Source organism: Notothenia rossii, assembly GCF_949606895.1.
Source record: "Notothenia rossii genome assembly, chromosome: 7".
In the NCBI taxonomy this organism is placed as follows: Eukaryota; Metazoa; Chordata; class Actinopteri; order Perciformes; family Nototheniidae; genus Notothenia; species Notothenia rossii.
This window is the reverse complement of record NC_136905.1, coordinates 5,750,051-5,765,760: the sequence shown is the minus strand read 5'-3', so window position 1 is coordinate 5,765,760 and position 15,710 is coordinate 5,750,051. Positions and strand designations below refer to the sequence as shown.

General features: G+C 41.5%; 2 protein-coding genes across 2 annotated transcripts; one reads left to right on the top strand and one right to left on the bottom strand.

The window, feature by feature from the left end:
* The first annotated feature begins 1,207 nt into the window (after window positions 1-1,207).
* tnfaip8l2b (tumor necrosis factor, alpha-induced protein 8-like 2b) lies at window positions 1,208-11,879 on the top strand. The gene is made up of 3 exons (XM_079640059.1): window positions 1,208-1,621; window positions 8,923-9,246; window positions 11,097-11,879. Exons 2-3 carry the CDS (start codon window positions 8,929-8,931, stop codon window positions 11,337-11,339), a joined length of 561 nt encoding a protein of 186 aa, XP_079496185.1. The 5' UTR covers window positions 1,208-1,621; window positions 8,923-8,928; the 3' UTR covers window positions 11,340-11,879.
* A 739-nt stretch (window positions 11,880-12,618) lies between these two features.
* Window positions 12,619-15,308, bottom strand: lysmd1 (LysM, putative peptidoglycan-binding, domain containing 1). The gene is made up of 3 exons (XM_079640051.1): window positions 14,818-15,308; window positions 13,976-14,295; window positions 12,619-12,995 (listed from the first exon to the last, which is right to left on the bottom strand). The coding sequence occupies exons 1-3, from the start codon at window positions 14,995-14,997 to the stop codon at window positions 12,815-12,817; spliced, it is 681 nt and encodes a 226-aa protein (XP_079496177.1). The 5' UTR covers window positions 14,998-15,308; the 3' UTR covers window positions 12,619-12,814.
* Window positions 15,309-15,710: the final 402 nt, after the last annotated feature.

The following is a 15,710-nucleotide window of genomic DNA, read 5'->3' as shown; positions in this document are numbered from 1 at the left end:
AACATGTAAGAAGTAGAAAGTACAGGTATTTGAGTTCAACATGTGAGAAGTAGAAAGTACAGGTATTTGTGTTCAACATGTAAGAAGTAGAAAGTACAGGTATTTGGGTTCAACAAGGAAGTAGATAGTACAGGTATTTGAGTTCAACATGTAAGAAGTAGAAAGTACAGGTATTTGAGTTCAACATGTAAGAAGTAGAAAGTACAGGTATTTGAGTTCAACATGTAAGAAGTAGAAAGTACAGGTATTTGGGTTCAACATGTAAGAAGTAGAAAGTACAGGTATTTGAGTTCAACATGTAAGAAGTAGAAAGTACAGGTATTTGGGTTCAACATGTAAGAAGTAGAAAGTACAGGTATTTGAGTTCAACATGTAAGAAGTAGAAAGTACAGGTATTTGAGTTCAACATGTAAGAAGTAGAAAGTACAGGTATTTGAGTTCAACATGTAAGAAGTAGAAAGTACAGGTATTTGGGTTCAACATGTAAGAAGTAGAAAGTACAGGTATTTGAGTTCAACATGTAAGAAGTAGAAAGTACAGGTATTTGAGTTCAACATGTGAGAAGTAGAAAGTACAGGTATTTGTGTTCAACATGTAAGAAGTAGAAAGTACAGGTATTTGTGTTCAACATGTAAGAAGTAGAAAGTACAGGTATTTGAGTTCAACATGTGAGAAGTAGAAAGTACAGGTATTTGTGTTCAACATGTAAGAAGTAGAAAGTACAGGTATTTGGGTTCAACATGTAAGAAGTAGAAAGTACAGGTATTAGTGTTTAAAGTTTAAGAAGTAGAAAGTAAAAAGTCATCAGAAGAATAAGTAGTGGAGTAAAGTACTGATACCAGAACAATGTACTTAAGTACAGAAGTATTTGAACTCCACTACTTCCCACCTGTGTGTGTGTGTATGTATGTATGTATGTATGTATGTATGTATGTATGTATGTATGTATGTATGTATGTATGTATGTATGTATGTATGTATGTATGTATGTGTGTGTGTGAGCCAGAGACACACTCCTGGCTACTCATTGTTGTGATTGTACCTTGAATAGCACACACACATGGGGAGGGAAACTGTGACAGGAGCTGCATTCCAGCGTAGGTGAACACAAAAAAAAAGAAGTTAAACCACTCCCCTTTCTGGCTGCATCCCCTGGATTACTGCTAAATTCTTTCTGGTGGTTTTCACTTGTCAGAACAAGCAGAGGCACAACGTCAGCAATACAGAGACGGACAGAATCACACAGAAAGAGAGAGCGAGACAGGCAAGTGTGATGAACGAGAGGAGGTTTACAAGAGTTTGAACACAAGATAGGCTAAAGAGGGAGGGAGTGAGAGAGGAAGAGACACAAACACACACACACACACACTGAGGGGTGTGTCAGAGCAATTTAGTTCCTCAAGGAAGTACAACTCAACATTATCTTAAGACAGGGTGGCAGCACTGACAGAAGCGCTGCAGGAGGGCTTTTTTTTTTTAAAGCTTTTCATTCAGCTTGTGGTGAAAATGAAGACGTCTTTTTAAAATTCAACCGTCCTGTGCTGTCAACTTGAGACAGAGTGAAGGGAGAGGCAGATTTCTGACACACAAAAGGAGGGAGGGGGACTCTCACAACACTCAGGTAAGAAAACTTCTCCGGCTTTCGTGAAAAAGAATACACCAGGGGCCAGATTAGTGTTCTCCCTTTGTTGGAAAGTGTTCATAGCAGGCTAAGTTGAGCTATGATTGGAACAAAATGCGTGACTTCTGTCAACTTCCCCATTTGTAAGCGCGCGTTGGGAGATATGCATGTTCTCACACAGTCATGCTGGAACAAGTACAGTGACATGCACAGCTGTGGAGCTCGCACTGATGTTTGCACATGCCGAGTGTTGCTCAACTCAAATCTCCTAGGCACTGAGTGGACTTTCCCTTCTCCGCTCGCCTGCTTTGAACTTTAAGGCGCAGATACAGACAGTAAAATGTCACTAGATGTCACTCACATTGGAGTGCGGATACAAGGTTTGCATACAAGGTGTGGGCCTCTGCGTATGACTCTAACGTTTAATAACTGCGGCCTGTTTCGCTTCCCTTTTGAGGCGAGATGTGGGGCTTCGTTGAGCAACAGAGGAGTTTTGCAATCCCGCAAGAGAAACTGCAATACGTGCTGTCTTAGAATCTGCTTAAAAAGTACCCAAAAACATGAAATATGTCAAATAAAGAATATCAAAATTATACATGAAACCAATATAATCTTTACAAAAGAGAGAGACCATTTAGTCAAAAACAACACCAAGCATTTTAAACTTCAAGACGGTTTGAAAACACACAGCGGAAGTGGCGTTTCGTCATGACACAACACTCGTCTGGCACAGAAAGAAATCCTGTAATTGTTTTATATTGCATCAGAAACAAAAACAGAAAAGTGGGCAGTGTACCAAATGGCCTCGGGTCTACATAATGAAAAACAGCTATTTTGTCATTGAAACCCCTAATATGTTAGTCCACTAGTTGTCAGCTAAAAGATGCCCTGATGGTTGCTTTAATGCATTTCAACAATAGGCTCCTTGTTTTCATGATTGAGTTGTTCTGTGTTTTTTTTATTCTGGAACATTCTCACTGTTGGATCTGATCAAAGGCAGCTAAACGAGACCTCCTCTCAGCAGATACAACCCAGTCTGCTGGGGATGAAAGTCAGTGACGATGACTCTCTGTTTGAGCTCATAGCGAAGAGGCCCTGCTGTAATAACAGAACAAGGCACATTTTTGATCGGCTGAGTCAAAAGAGGCTCCATGAACCCCCCTCTAAGCCCTGTGAGAGGATTTGTCTTCAACATATGCCGGAAAGGGCGAGGACAGAGACAAGATGTTGGTTGTAAAACACCTGGAAAGTCCTTTTTGCTCCAAACATGCACAAGTTCATACATGTACACAAACAGTGAGGCTCAAATCGGGAGCTATCTGAGGAATGCTAAATATTTACGTAACCACCAATCATCACTCTCCCCCCCGACTGTCCATTAAGCTCACGCTCAAAGATTCCTCAGCAGTAATGGCCCGTCCACACAGCAGCGTTAAAAAAAATCTTCCAACTCTTCTCTGCCCATTGACTTTGAATGGGGGTGACGTCCCTTTGTCTCGCTTTTCGCCAAACTGCATTGTGGGCAAGCAAAGCGAAGATTTCCAGGATTTCCAGGATTTTCAGGATTCAAAAGTTGAGCAATGTTCAACTTTTGAAGCTGAGCTGGAAGCGTCAGCCAATTAAATCCCGTTTATGCAAATCTGAGAGTACGAGCGCTAGCCAATCAAACCGCGTGCAAGCTGGGAGAGCCAGACCGCAATTATTATTATGACCAGTTGCTAATAACTTACCGGGATACAAACCGGAGGAACCAGGCATGGAGGGAGGTGACAGAGACAGTGGGGTAAACTGGTAGGTTTTCGCCTGTTTGGGGATTTTATATCCAGTTTACTTTGTTTAAACATTGCTATTGCTTTGTATGTCGGGGGCGGGATATGGATGTGATTGGTTGTTGGTCGCAAAAAATCCCCACGCTTTCAGACAACCTCCAAGATTTTCCAGATTGTTTCAAAGCTGCTGTGTGGACGGGCCGTAACAGACTGTGATCCCTGTTTTGTTATTTTACATTTTTGCACGGTGGCGGTATCAGATCTCTACCGGATCCAGGGAGAGAAACAAACACTTGAACATGTAATGCAGTCAACAGCGTTTAAAAGCCCTCTTCAGTCCATCTGCACCCCGAAAATTGGTGCTCAACATCCAAAGCGTCCTCCATGAGAGCGACTGTCCATTACAGGAAAGTGGTTTCATGGCAATATTCACAGAAATGTTGCAATTCAAAAATCGGCCTCCTGATAGATCTGCCTAAAACAAACAACGTGGAAAACACAAAAAGTCAAGCAGCGACAGTCTCCAGCTGAGGGGTAACATTTCATTTCGTCTGAAAGCCTCACACTGTGCACGTCCCTCAAGTCCCCGTAGTCTTTTTAGCAAATACATGAGATTGAAGCATGAATCTGAAATAGTTATCACGCTGCTCCACTTCCATTATCACCGTTCGGGGAAATTAATCTAATGAATGTTCTTTAATTCCCCACAGGGAAGCCCAAGCTTTCGTAACAAAGCGCTCTATTCGAAATGTGACACTTGTTCACAATGAATGGCTGAGCATGTAAAATCGAAGCTAGTGAGATATGCCATAATAAAAGTGACTGTTTGCTTATTATGGATGTTGCTGCTGGGATTTGGTTGCACACAGGGGGACGGCGAGAGTCTCATCAGCCGCTAAATATGTGCATGATACGATCGTTAATGTGACCGGATAACTTTTTTGATTATTACTGAGCCGTGGAGTCATTTGCTCACAGTGCTGACTGTGCAGTTGGAGAATGCAATCATTTGAACAAGGCTGTCTAATTAGCATAACCCTGCATGAAGGGAACGCATTAAAACAACCATCAGGCAGTCATTTAACCGACTGCTTATGGATATAACGCTGTTGGAAATGCACAGGGTGTTTCAGAACGTTTTTGTCATCTCTAGGCCAGTGATTAAGTAGCTTTTGGGTTCAGAGTGCTCACTTTCTGTTCCTACCCCTGATGCAATCTGGGAAAAGCCTGCATGGACCTGCCTCAGATATGCAGCCTTCCAGCTTCTCTCAAATACTTGCCCACACAGGCCAGAAGTGGTATTTAGTGTGGAAAACTACACTTAAAGACGCACAATAACAACTTATTGTGAGTGAATGTAAAAAGCAAAATGACCCAGGAGGTATTAGAGGGTACAGATGCAGACTGTAGATGCTTACTGTACATACTTTGGATTAAGGGGAAGTGGGATTGGAGAGGTGTTTATGTCCAATAAGGGACATACACACTATGTGCTTCATCTATGTCTAGGTTATATTACTCTAATCCTTTCGATAATTGTTATTTAAATGATGTGGAAACTCCTATTTTGTTTGATTTGTCGTCTCTAATAAGAACATCAGCTAAATAAAATGTTGTTTCCTCTGTGAATGATTCCCTTCAAACCTGCCTGCTTTCATGATAGAGATTAGGGAGGGAGAATTAAACGCAATTAAAAAGGAATTAATTCAAACTGTGTTGACAATCAAAAATAAACAGTGGGTTTTGTAGTTGTGTCACAGCGAGCAGTTTGCATGCTGATGACCTCCCGGGGGGCTTTGCTCTGATGGATGCTAGGTGTGGTTTCAAATCTCACAGGAGGAATTCAAAGCCTCCGTGGAGTCTCTTCCATGGCGCTTCTCCCTTCTGGCATCATTTGTCGGATACAAAAACAAACACAAACTAGAACTCACATTATATTAAAGCAGTGTTTTAAAGGTCACCTATTATGCTCAATCCACGTCTCAATGTCTCTTCTACATCAACATGTGTCCCCTCTTCTTCTTGTCGTCTTCTGCATCAACATGTGTCCCCTCTTCTTCATGTCTCTTCTACATCAACATGTGTCCCCTCTTCTTCATGTCTCTTCTACATCAACATGTGTCCCCTCTTCTTCATGTCTCTTCTACATCAACATGTGTCCCCTCTTCTCCATGTCTCTTCTACATCAACATGTGTCCCCTCTTCTTCATGTCTCTTCTACATCAACATGTGTCCCCTCTTCTTCATGTCTCTTCTACATCAACATGTGTCCCCTCTTCTTCATGTCTCTTCTACATCAACATGTGTCTCCTCTTCTTCATGTCTCTTCTACATCAGCATGTGTCCCCTCTTCTTCATGTCTCTTCTACATCAAAACGTGTCCCCTCTTCTTCATGTCTCTTCTACATCAACATGTGTCCCCTCTTCTTCATGTCTCTTCTACATCAACATGTGTCCCCTCTTCTCCATGTATCTTCTACATCAACATGTGTCCCCTCTTCTCCATGTCTCTTCTACATCAACATGTGTCCCCTCTTCTCCATGTCTCTTCTACATCAACATGTGTCCCCTCTTCTTCATGTCTCTTCTACATCAACACGTGTCCCCACTTCTTCATGTCTCTTCTACATCAACACGTGTCCCCTCTTCTCCATGTCTCTTCTACATCAACATGTGTCCCCTCTTCTTCATGTCTCTTCTACATCAACACGTGTCCCCTCTTCTTCATGTCTCTTCTACATCAACACGTGTCCCCTCTTCTTCATATCTCTTCTACATCAACACGTGTCCCCTCTTCTTCGTGTCTCTTCTACATCAACATGTGTCCCCTCTTCTTCATGTCTCTTCTACATCAACATGTGTCCCCTCTTCTTCATGTCTCTTCTACATCAACATGTGTCCCCTCTTCTTCATGTCTCTTCTACATCAACACGTGTCCCCACTTCTTCATGTCTCTTCTACATCAACATCTGTCCCCTCTTCTTCATGTCTCTTCTACATCAACACGTGTCCCCTCTTCTTCATGTCTCTTCTACATCAACACGTGTCCCCTCTTCTTCATATCTCTTCTACATCAACACGTGTCCCCTCTTCTTTGTTTCTCTTCTACATCAACATGTGTCCCCTCTTCTTCATGTCTCTTCTACATCAACACGTGTCCCCTCTTCTTCATGTCTCTTCTACATCAACATGTGTCCCCTCTTCTTCATGTCTCTTCTACATCAACACGTGTCCCCTCTTCTTCATGTCTCTTCTACATCAACATGTGTCCCCTCTTCTTCATGTCTCTTCTACATCAACACGTGTCCCCACTTCTTCATGTCTCTTCTACATCAACATCTGTCCCCTCTTCTTCATGTCTCTTCTACATCAACACGTGTCCCCTCTTCTTCATGTCTCTTCTACATCAACACGTGTCCCCTCTTCTTCATATCTCTTCTACATCAACATGTGTCCCCTCTTCTTCATGTCTCTTCTACATCAACACGTGTCCCCTCTTCTTCATATCTCTTCTACATCAACACGTGTCCCCTGTTCTTCGTGTCTCTTCTACATCAACATGTGTCCCCTCTTCTTCATGTCTCTTCTACATCACTATGTGTCCCCTCTTCTCCATGTCTCTTCTACATCAACATGTGTCCCCTCTGTGGAAAGAGACTCTGAAAGTTCCAGGAACAAAGATTCTCTCTCTTTTTGATCCATTTCTATAAAAGCCTGTCTGAAAATGAGCTGATCAGATTTTGGCCACTTTATGATGTCATAACGATGTTTTGGCTTGAGTAACCATTAGCCAATCAGCAACCAAGGTAACCCCCCCCCCCCCCCCCCCCCCTTATCACCTGAATCTCCTCCTAGAGCACCATTGAGTTCTTTGTAACCAAATCTCTCTCAGAGGGGCGTGGGGAGGGGCTACTTATATTCATCTAAAGTAACAGACAGAGAATCAGCACTTTGGAAACAGGGCTGAAACAGAGGGGATTATGGGTAATGCTGCAATGATCCGTTTGCTGTTTCAGCCAATCAGAGACAGGTTCTGTATATATCTGAGACCTGTGATATATTGATGAAAAACAGTATGAAAGGGAACCTTTAAATGTAACAGGATTGTTTGTTAATCCAGCACTGGGTAGAAGTCTATCTACTTGTTGATTTGATATAGCTGAAAGTGGACTAAAGGGATGGGGTGTGTAGCAGTCTGAAGGTTAGACAGTCAGAGTAATAACCCACAGGAGGGCAGGCGGTTCAAATCCCCAGATCATCTTGGACATTTTGGATAAGAGAGGTGCACATATGGTGCCCTCCCCAGCCTCCGTAACAACAAGTATTTGGCCCTTGAACATAGCACTTAACCTCCAAACGCCCCACTGGAGCAGCTTGTTGTCTGCCAGTAAAAGAACGAAACTGCAGAGCCGTAACCAGATGTGAAAACGTTGTTCTTCCTCTTCCTTTAAAAAGGGAGTTTCTTTACATATCTGCATTATTGTTGGGCGTGTGGGTACACCTCTAACTGCTAGACAGTACTTAGATCCTTATACTTACAGCAGTGTATACATATTCTAATACACTTCTGCTTTCAACATGTTACCTATGTACAAAAGTACTAGCTTCAAAATAGGCTTCAAGTACAAAAACTCCTTGTTCCAAAGGCCTATTTCAGAACATACATTATATTACTGAAATACAATTCTTCATGCATTCATGCTTTTACCAATGATGTGTTGCATATTGTAAAGGTAGGGTTCATTTGTAATTAACTTAATAGATATATACGACTGCTTAATACATCATATTTCATTCAAGATCTGTATTTTAGTAAGTCATTTTGCCAAATAAACGTAAACAACTACAATATTCACCTTGAAATACAGCGGAGTTGGAGTATAAGATTGCATTCAACGAAAATATTCAAGTACCTCAAACTAGTACTTGAGCTCTTAGCACTTGTATTTATGAACTAAGGCTGAGGATATTGATAGGCTGTAATCTAGCCAGTGACAGGGAATCTTTTCCATCTGCAGAAAGAGACGCACGTTGGTTGAAACACATCTGTGTCCTGCACACCGTTTGGAGAAGTGGTTACTTTACTCACCAATGCTGGAAACTACCTATTAGCAATGTTTACTACTGCTTTCTTCCAAGTCAAAGTTATATTACTTTATTCTTAGTTCATAGCTTCAATCAAAACAAACTGGTCCGACAGTCTGAAGATGTAACTGTAACCAAATTCACATTTTGATTTCAATAGTTATCATGTGCAACCTAAAATCAGAGCCTTGTGTTAAAAGTTGACATGTGTTTTACCAGTGCAAATCATAATTGCATATGTATACAGTTTCCTTTGTGAATACCTATTTCCTATCTTTTCCACACGCATAGAAAGTCAACAGTATTATGAGCAGAGAGGAACATGCTCTTAGGTAAAGAGGTATTAGGGCCTGATGACACATTGAGATCTATCCAAAATGTAAGCCTTATTCCAGAGGACCTCTCAACGGGCACAATTGAAAATGTGTGTCTCTTCCTTCCCTCTAGACAACCATGGACCACTTCAGCTCCAAGGACATGGCGTTGAGCGCGCAGAAGAAGATCCTCAGCCGCATGGCCACCAAGAGCTCGGTCCAAATGTTCATCGACGACACCACGAGCGAGATCCTGGACGAACTGTACCGCGTCTCCAAAGGCTACTCGGGGAACAAGTCGGAGGCGCAGAAGGTCATCAAAGACCTGGTGAAGATCGCCGTGAAGATCGGTTTGCTGTTCAGGAACAACCGCTTCAGCACGGAGGAGCTGGGGATCGCCACGGATTTCAAGAAGAAGCTGCACCAGGGGGCCATGACGGCTATCAGCTTCTACGAGGTACGTTTACACATTTGTTTTGAAAGTACAGAATCTATAAACAGGCTTTAGGAAGTCAGAAGTTAATCTCAAAACTGATTTATCAAGGAATAGAGATACATTACATTAGCATAAGGAAACTAAACAGTACATTGTTTAGGCAGAAAATGTCCAAGTTCAACGCAGAATACTAAAATAGCCCTTAATAGCCTTTCAAATCTGTATTACAAGGGTAAACGTGTGCAGTAAGTTGCAGGGAATGGTTGTAAAGAGGGTTTTTAAGGTTTTATTTAAGCTATGTGGCTCTTAAGTACTTTTCTGGTAAGTCACTATCTATCACTAATGGAGAAAACACATTGGTGAATAATCTAAAAGGCCCACTGATAAAGGTATTGCAATAGTTGTATGCTTGCAGTGCTTCAAACTGGTTGTGTGTGGGGTAATTACTTCAGCTTTGTATAAACACAAAAAAGGGAACTATGCACACAGTTCAGAAAACTTGAAACAGCTTGACTCCAGACTGCTAAATTCGAAGCAACATTTGATTGCTTTCAAACAAGAAAATCTCAATCAACAAGGACTAAAGTCTCAGCGATGGCCACTTAAGTGCAGCTACGCACTTGACCCTAAATTACCTTGTTTCCATGTCTGGTGTTGAAGTCATGCATGGGTTTGAATCACACCAAACCACAATAAGGACAACAGCAAGAACATATTTAATTATGGGGACACTTAACCCCGAGTTGCTCCCGATTGCAAGGCTAACGGTGTGTGAATATTGGATTCCCTGAACAAAAGGCACATTTCTCTCTTTGAATGTGTGTGAATGAAGACTTGAAGTATGTAAAGTGCCTAGAGGAGTTTAAGACTGCACCATATACATACAATACAGTCCATTTTCCATGTTCAATATTAACTAGGGGTAGGTTGGTTGTGGCTGATGGCCCGTCCACACTATAGCTTCAAAATAAGCTTGGAGCTGGGCGTGTCTGAAGTTTGGGGATTTTATTCGAGCACCGCGACCAACAACCAATCACATGAATGTCCCGCCCCCGGCATACAAAGCAAAAAACCCCGGGGATTTTATGCGAGCAATATATATATATATGAACTCCCCAAACAGGCGAAAACCTACCAGTTTCACCCACTGTCTCTGCCACCTCCCTCCATGCCTGGTTCCTCCGGTTTGTATCCCAGTAAATAGTTCTGGTCGTAAAGAACCGGGTGATTTGCTACCGTAATTTCTCGTTTGGAATATGAGGAAATGAACTGCGGTCTGGCTCTCCCAGCTTGCACGCGGTTTGATTGGCTTGAGCTGTCAGATTTGCATAAACGGGATTTGATTGGCTGACGCTGGCTACTCCGGCGTCTCCGGCTTCAGAAGTTGAACATTGTTCAACTTTTGCAGCCTGAAACGCCAAGAAAGCTCCGCTCTGCTACCCACAATTCAGTTCGGCGAAAAGCGAGGCAACGTGACGTCACCCCATTCAAAGTGAATGGGCAGACGCGTTGGAAACCGTTTTTGAAGCTGTCGAAGCTGTAGTGTGGACGGGCCGTTATAGTTATAAAAAAATAAGAGAATAAATGAAAAACAGGTATGAAATATTTCATACCTGTTTTTCATTTATTCTCTTATTTCTATATAGTGTGGACGGGCCGTGAGGGGGAAAATGGACGTCCACCAATTGAAGTTTCAGTAGTTCAATCTCCAGTCGCTGCAGTAAGCATGTTGAAGCATCCTTGGGCAATATACTGTATTGAACCCCAAATTGCTCTAGTAGGAATGCATTCTATGGTATTGAGGTGTATGTAAGTCACTTTGCTAAATGCTAAATGACATGTAATGGACACTTTCCCCTTTACTCCCTCAGGTGGATTTCACCTTCGATCACGGGGTGATGTCAGAACTCCTGACCAGCTGCAGGGATCTGTTGTTGAAGCTGGTCAACACCCACCTCACCCCCAAATCCCACAACCGCATCAACCACGTGTTCAACCATTACTCCGACCCCGAGCTCCTGACCAAACTGTACGACCCCAGCGGCACCTTCAGACCCAACCTCACCAAGATCTGCAAAGGACTCGACAAACTCATGGAGGACGGGACAATATGACGTCAAAACAAAACAAAAAAACAATCAAATGTCACACAGACACTGGGAGATCAACAGACTCACATGAGACTCAGAACTGTTGGACACATTTTGGTCTGACTGCTGCTGAGGAATGGCAACGTAAAACAAGTGATTTGAGAACGAATGACGCCCCATCGTTCTCGAAGAACATGCGGGATGAGGATGATTGACTCATTCCTCAAGTGTTCTGTGTTCAGAGGTGATATACTGTTTAATTGTGATGTATACTTAAGACAAAATAACTTGAACATAAACTAGTTTATACTGTATCGGCTGTTTTTATTAGATAATGAAATGTCATTAGATGCTTGATATTTGAGACCTTGAAATGTTTCTTTGAGAACTACTGATGTTGGGTATTAAGGAGAGATGTTAGCAGCTGGAAATATTGCATGAAGAGGACAGACAGGGAACAATGCCACTGTAATACAACACTGCCATCTGGTGGTGAAGACGCCGCTTCATTGTACTGTATTTCCCAAAGCTTCCAGAAGCCAATAATAAAGCCAAATAACCCCGCAGTAGACAATGACTTACACCAACACTTCAAAAACATGTTTAGCAGCATTAACAAACAGACTGATGGCTAAGTGGTGTTGACAGGAAGAGCTTAATGTTAATCTTATGACGAGTGTTATTCTGGAGAGTTGATCACAGCCGTTGTCTGAGATTAAGACAGGTGTTGTTCTTTGGTTTTACGTTACCAAGACATAAATAAAATCAACAAAACAAGTTCAAATCCAGCCCCAACGAGACACTCCACTTTATCCGCCATCGCAATGTATTTTAACTGCGAAAATACAGTTTTTGTGGATCAAATTTGTTCAACTATTAAGTTACAGAAAGCTTTTTTTTTAAAGTTCTAATAAAAAATATTTACTTTAGAAAGTTTGGACAAGGTGTCAATATATATATATTTCTTTAAGACCTCAACAAAAAACATGGCCTGTATATAAAACTGAAATAAAATGTAGAAAACGAATGCTACGTTAGACTAAGCTTCTTCACCAGTGACCGTTTCCACAGTGAACATGATTCATAAATGAATTATGGCTACAGGCTTTAATCAGAAGACTCGCCCAACGCTGCATAATCAGACGGTGAGGTATACGAAGAGTCATATGACCGAAGCAACTTGTGACTGTGCATTCTCATTTCTAACATTTCACGTTCTTGTTCTGTGAAGATACGTTTGTGCTATTGGCCATATGAAGCTTTACATAGTCTACAGTATTTCTCAACAAGTAAACAAGAAAGCTACATAAAAAGCAGTATTCATGTTTTTAAAACGGTTGAAATACAGTGTGTAACTTCATATTATAAGTTCAACAAAAAAATGGCATACAGCAGCAGGATGAGTGGAGATACATTCCTCTTTTTGAAATGTTCAAATCCTGCGACGTGGCTTTCTGAGCGGTTTTTTTCTTTAACGATCAGAGTGCACGAACAACGTGTCACAGCTGGAAGATCTCATCCTCCCCGTCTCTCAGTTTCCTGGTGAGTTTGGTGATAGTGAGGGGAACGGCCGCATGTGATTCCTGCTGCATTGTGGGGGATGAAAAGGTGCTCTGCGACCTGGTGAGCGGCCGACAAGCTGAGGCCTCGCTGCTGCAAGCTGCTTCTATAGAGGCCACCCTGTGAGAGATAGACAGACACAGTAAGTGTGAAGACTGATCGTTTCACTTCATCAGCATGCATAATGTCAGTGATATTGTGATAACCCTTCTCTTGCTCACACCTGACAATAACATGCCACTTTTGTGTTTTCAGAATAAACACATTTTATTCGCAGACAAAGGCTAAATTCATCGTTGTTTGTAACTGGCGGAAATTCACTTCCTGTGCCAAGTTTTCCAGAAATTAAAGTATGAAGCAGGAATGCTATTCACTCAAAATGCTGGATACACTCGTTATGTGCTTTTTGACATGTTCAGACATTGTTTAAAAAGCCAGTGAAAGGAGTTTTGTTGAGTTGCAAGAAGTGAATTTAAGTATGTGATGAAGTGTATAAGACTTCAGCTTTTATTGTAAAAAGCAGAAAGGGAAGACGCTGTCCTCCACCTCTGAGAGAGGTATAATGTTTTCTTTCTAAGTTCAGTCTACAGAGCTTCAATGGTATCAATGTATAACCTGCACAAGTGCTTTGAGAACCAAGTGAAGACGAGAGAAAGAGGAACAAAACGAGATCTGGGCCGTTGAAGTGATTTCCTGTTGCACCTTTCTCTGTGTGGTGCAAGTGATAGAATCTCGGGGGCGGTTAGACTCGAATTTAAAGCTGTTCACTTATGAGTTGTTTGCCCAAGGTGCATGGTAATATCCGGCGTGAACAGGAGTTGAGAGTCCTGTGAGTGCCAAACGGATCTTGTTCAACTACATTCATAAACAACATGAAAAGACAATCATATTTTAGGTGCAACATTGGCTTTTAAAGCAGTTGCATACGATGTGAGAGAACTTAGAAATGAAAGGGTGTTATACTGTAAGTATTAAACTTGACGCCAAAAATCACTCACAGGGGATGCCAGACAGCAAATAAAATGTCAAGACTTGAGGATCTGTCACAGCCAATCCAGAGCATGACTGTGTCTGAACAACCAGCGTAAACAAGCGTGTACCTCTTCTCTGCCTCCTGACGTCCTCTCACCGCCGCCTGCTTGGATTGACTTATCAAGTCGTCCAACCTTTTCAAAAAGTCCACTGGAGTAAGGTCCGACGCTCTTTCTCTGTCATCGTTCTGCTTCCTCTCTGAGGGGCTCCTCGTGTGCCTGTTTTGTTTGGAGACCGAGCCAGCGCCGTCCTCTTCACTGTCCTCTTCGAACAAATCCCCCCCGTCACTACAGTGGGCCAAGTCTGACAGCACAGGGATTGATAAGGACTTCTTCAGGAATATGGAGTCATTGGTGTACAGCCTGTTGGCTCTTTTGATTTGCTCCATCTGTGAGAGAAGATTGCATGTCAGCGTTGTGTATACTTAATTACATAAACGTGACTAATTATGATTTATCTTAATAATATAAAATGTATTGGACCTTTTTAGAAGTCAAAATCAACAGCAGGAGAGAAATGCAAATCAATGCATATTTGTAACAATTTAAAATATAGTTTTTGATATGAGGGTTGACAGTGTTGATCATAATCAACTTCATTTTACTAAACCATCATTCATATTACTTACTTAATACTACTAGTACTTAGTGTATCACTAAGTGTCATTGAGAACCTATAAAAGCTCTATAAATAAAATAAAAAGTATTACTGTACCTGAATAATGTTACCTTACACACACACACACTAATAACTAGTCCATGTGTATAAGGACAATAAGAAATAAACATGAAATATGTATATCCTGCATCCAAATATAGCAAAAGGGGATATTTCATTGGGAAGCAGGGTATCACAATATTTCCAATATAAGTTACAAACATACAAACATATAATATATGTTTTTACTTACAGAAACTCCATATTTCAGGGCCAGGCCTTGCAGTGTTTCTCCAGACTGAATGCTGTGTTCAATGCGTCTCTGGCGAACCGGAGAGAGAGGAGACCGGACCAAACTACCGTAAGACCGGGTCCGGTTCCCCAGGAGGAGGCTGTTACCCCCACCGGGCAAAGGAGCTCTCTCCCCAGACATAGTAGCGAACAAATTGGCAAGATAACAACCGAGCAAACGGTGGTAAAGTGTGGCTAAAAGCTCACGTTGTTGACATAATGAGAAGCAAACTAACTAGCAGCTTAGTTAGCATTCTAGCAAAATGGTAATCTCACTTAAGCATGACGCTCGTTCTTTTTGTGTCAACGCTACCTATCAAACCTATGCTACATTTAAAGACTATAACTTACTTCACAGCAAGTTTTAATAACCATGTTTCTCCAATAAACAGCTGAACAGTTTGGGAGAAAGTTGAGAATATGTTCATGTGTCCAGCTGTCAGCTGCCGTGTGTTGCCATGGCTGCCGTGTTCAGTCCCGTGAGTCGTCACATGTGCTGCATTCATGACAATTAGAATAACCGCAACGAACTGAAATCTTGAAACCTAACATGTAATCTAATTGAAGCAAATGGAGATTTCTGAAATTAGATCACGGTTTTCTGAGCGTTAAACACATGTACACTTTATGTGGTGCATTTCAAATAACGTCATATATTGCAGCTAATGTGTTAAGGGACAGTACTTACAATTTTAAGTGTTTCAAGTTTTTGAAACTTCCAAAAGTTTAATCTAATATAAATAGTAATAATAATAGTTTAAATAATCTAATTGTTGTAAATGAACTGGAGATCATAACAATTTAGCACTTCAAATCTGATCTGAACTATATTTTCAAATATGAAGCTTGTAATTC

Coding starts and splice junctions, on each gene's coding strand:
- lysmd1 (XM_079640051.1), bottom strand. CDS start 14,997: ATGTCTGGGGAGAGAGCTCCTTTGCCCGGTGGGGGTAACAGCCTCCTC. Junction 14,296..14,817: donor CCCTGAAATATGGAGTTTCT/GTAAGTAAAAAC, acceptor CTTCTCTCACAG/ATGGAGCAAATCAAAAGAGC. Junction 12,996..13,975: donor CGTCAGGAGGCAGAGAAGAG/GTACACGCTTGT, acceptor TATCTCTCACAG/GGTGGCCTCTATAGAAGCAG.
- tnfaip8l2b (XM_079640059.1), top strand. CDS start 8,929: ATGGACCACTTCAGCTCCAAGGACATGGCGTTGAGCGCGCAGAAGAAG. Junction 9,247..11,096: donor CGGCTATCAGCTTCTACGAG/GTACGTTTACAC, acceptor TTACTCCCTCAG/GTGGATTTCACCTTCGATCA.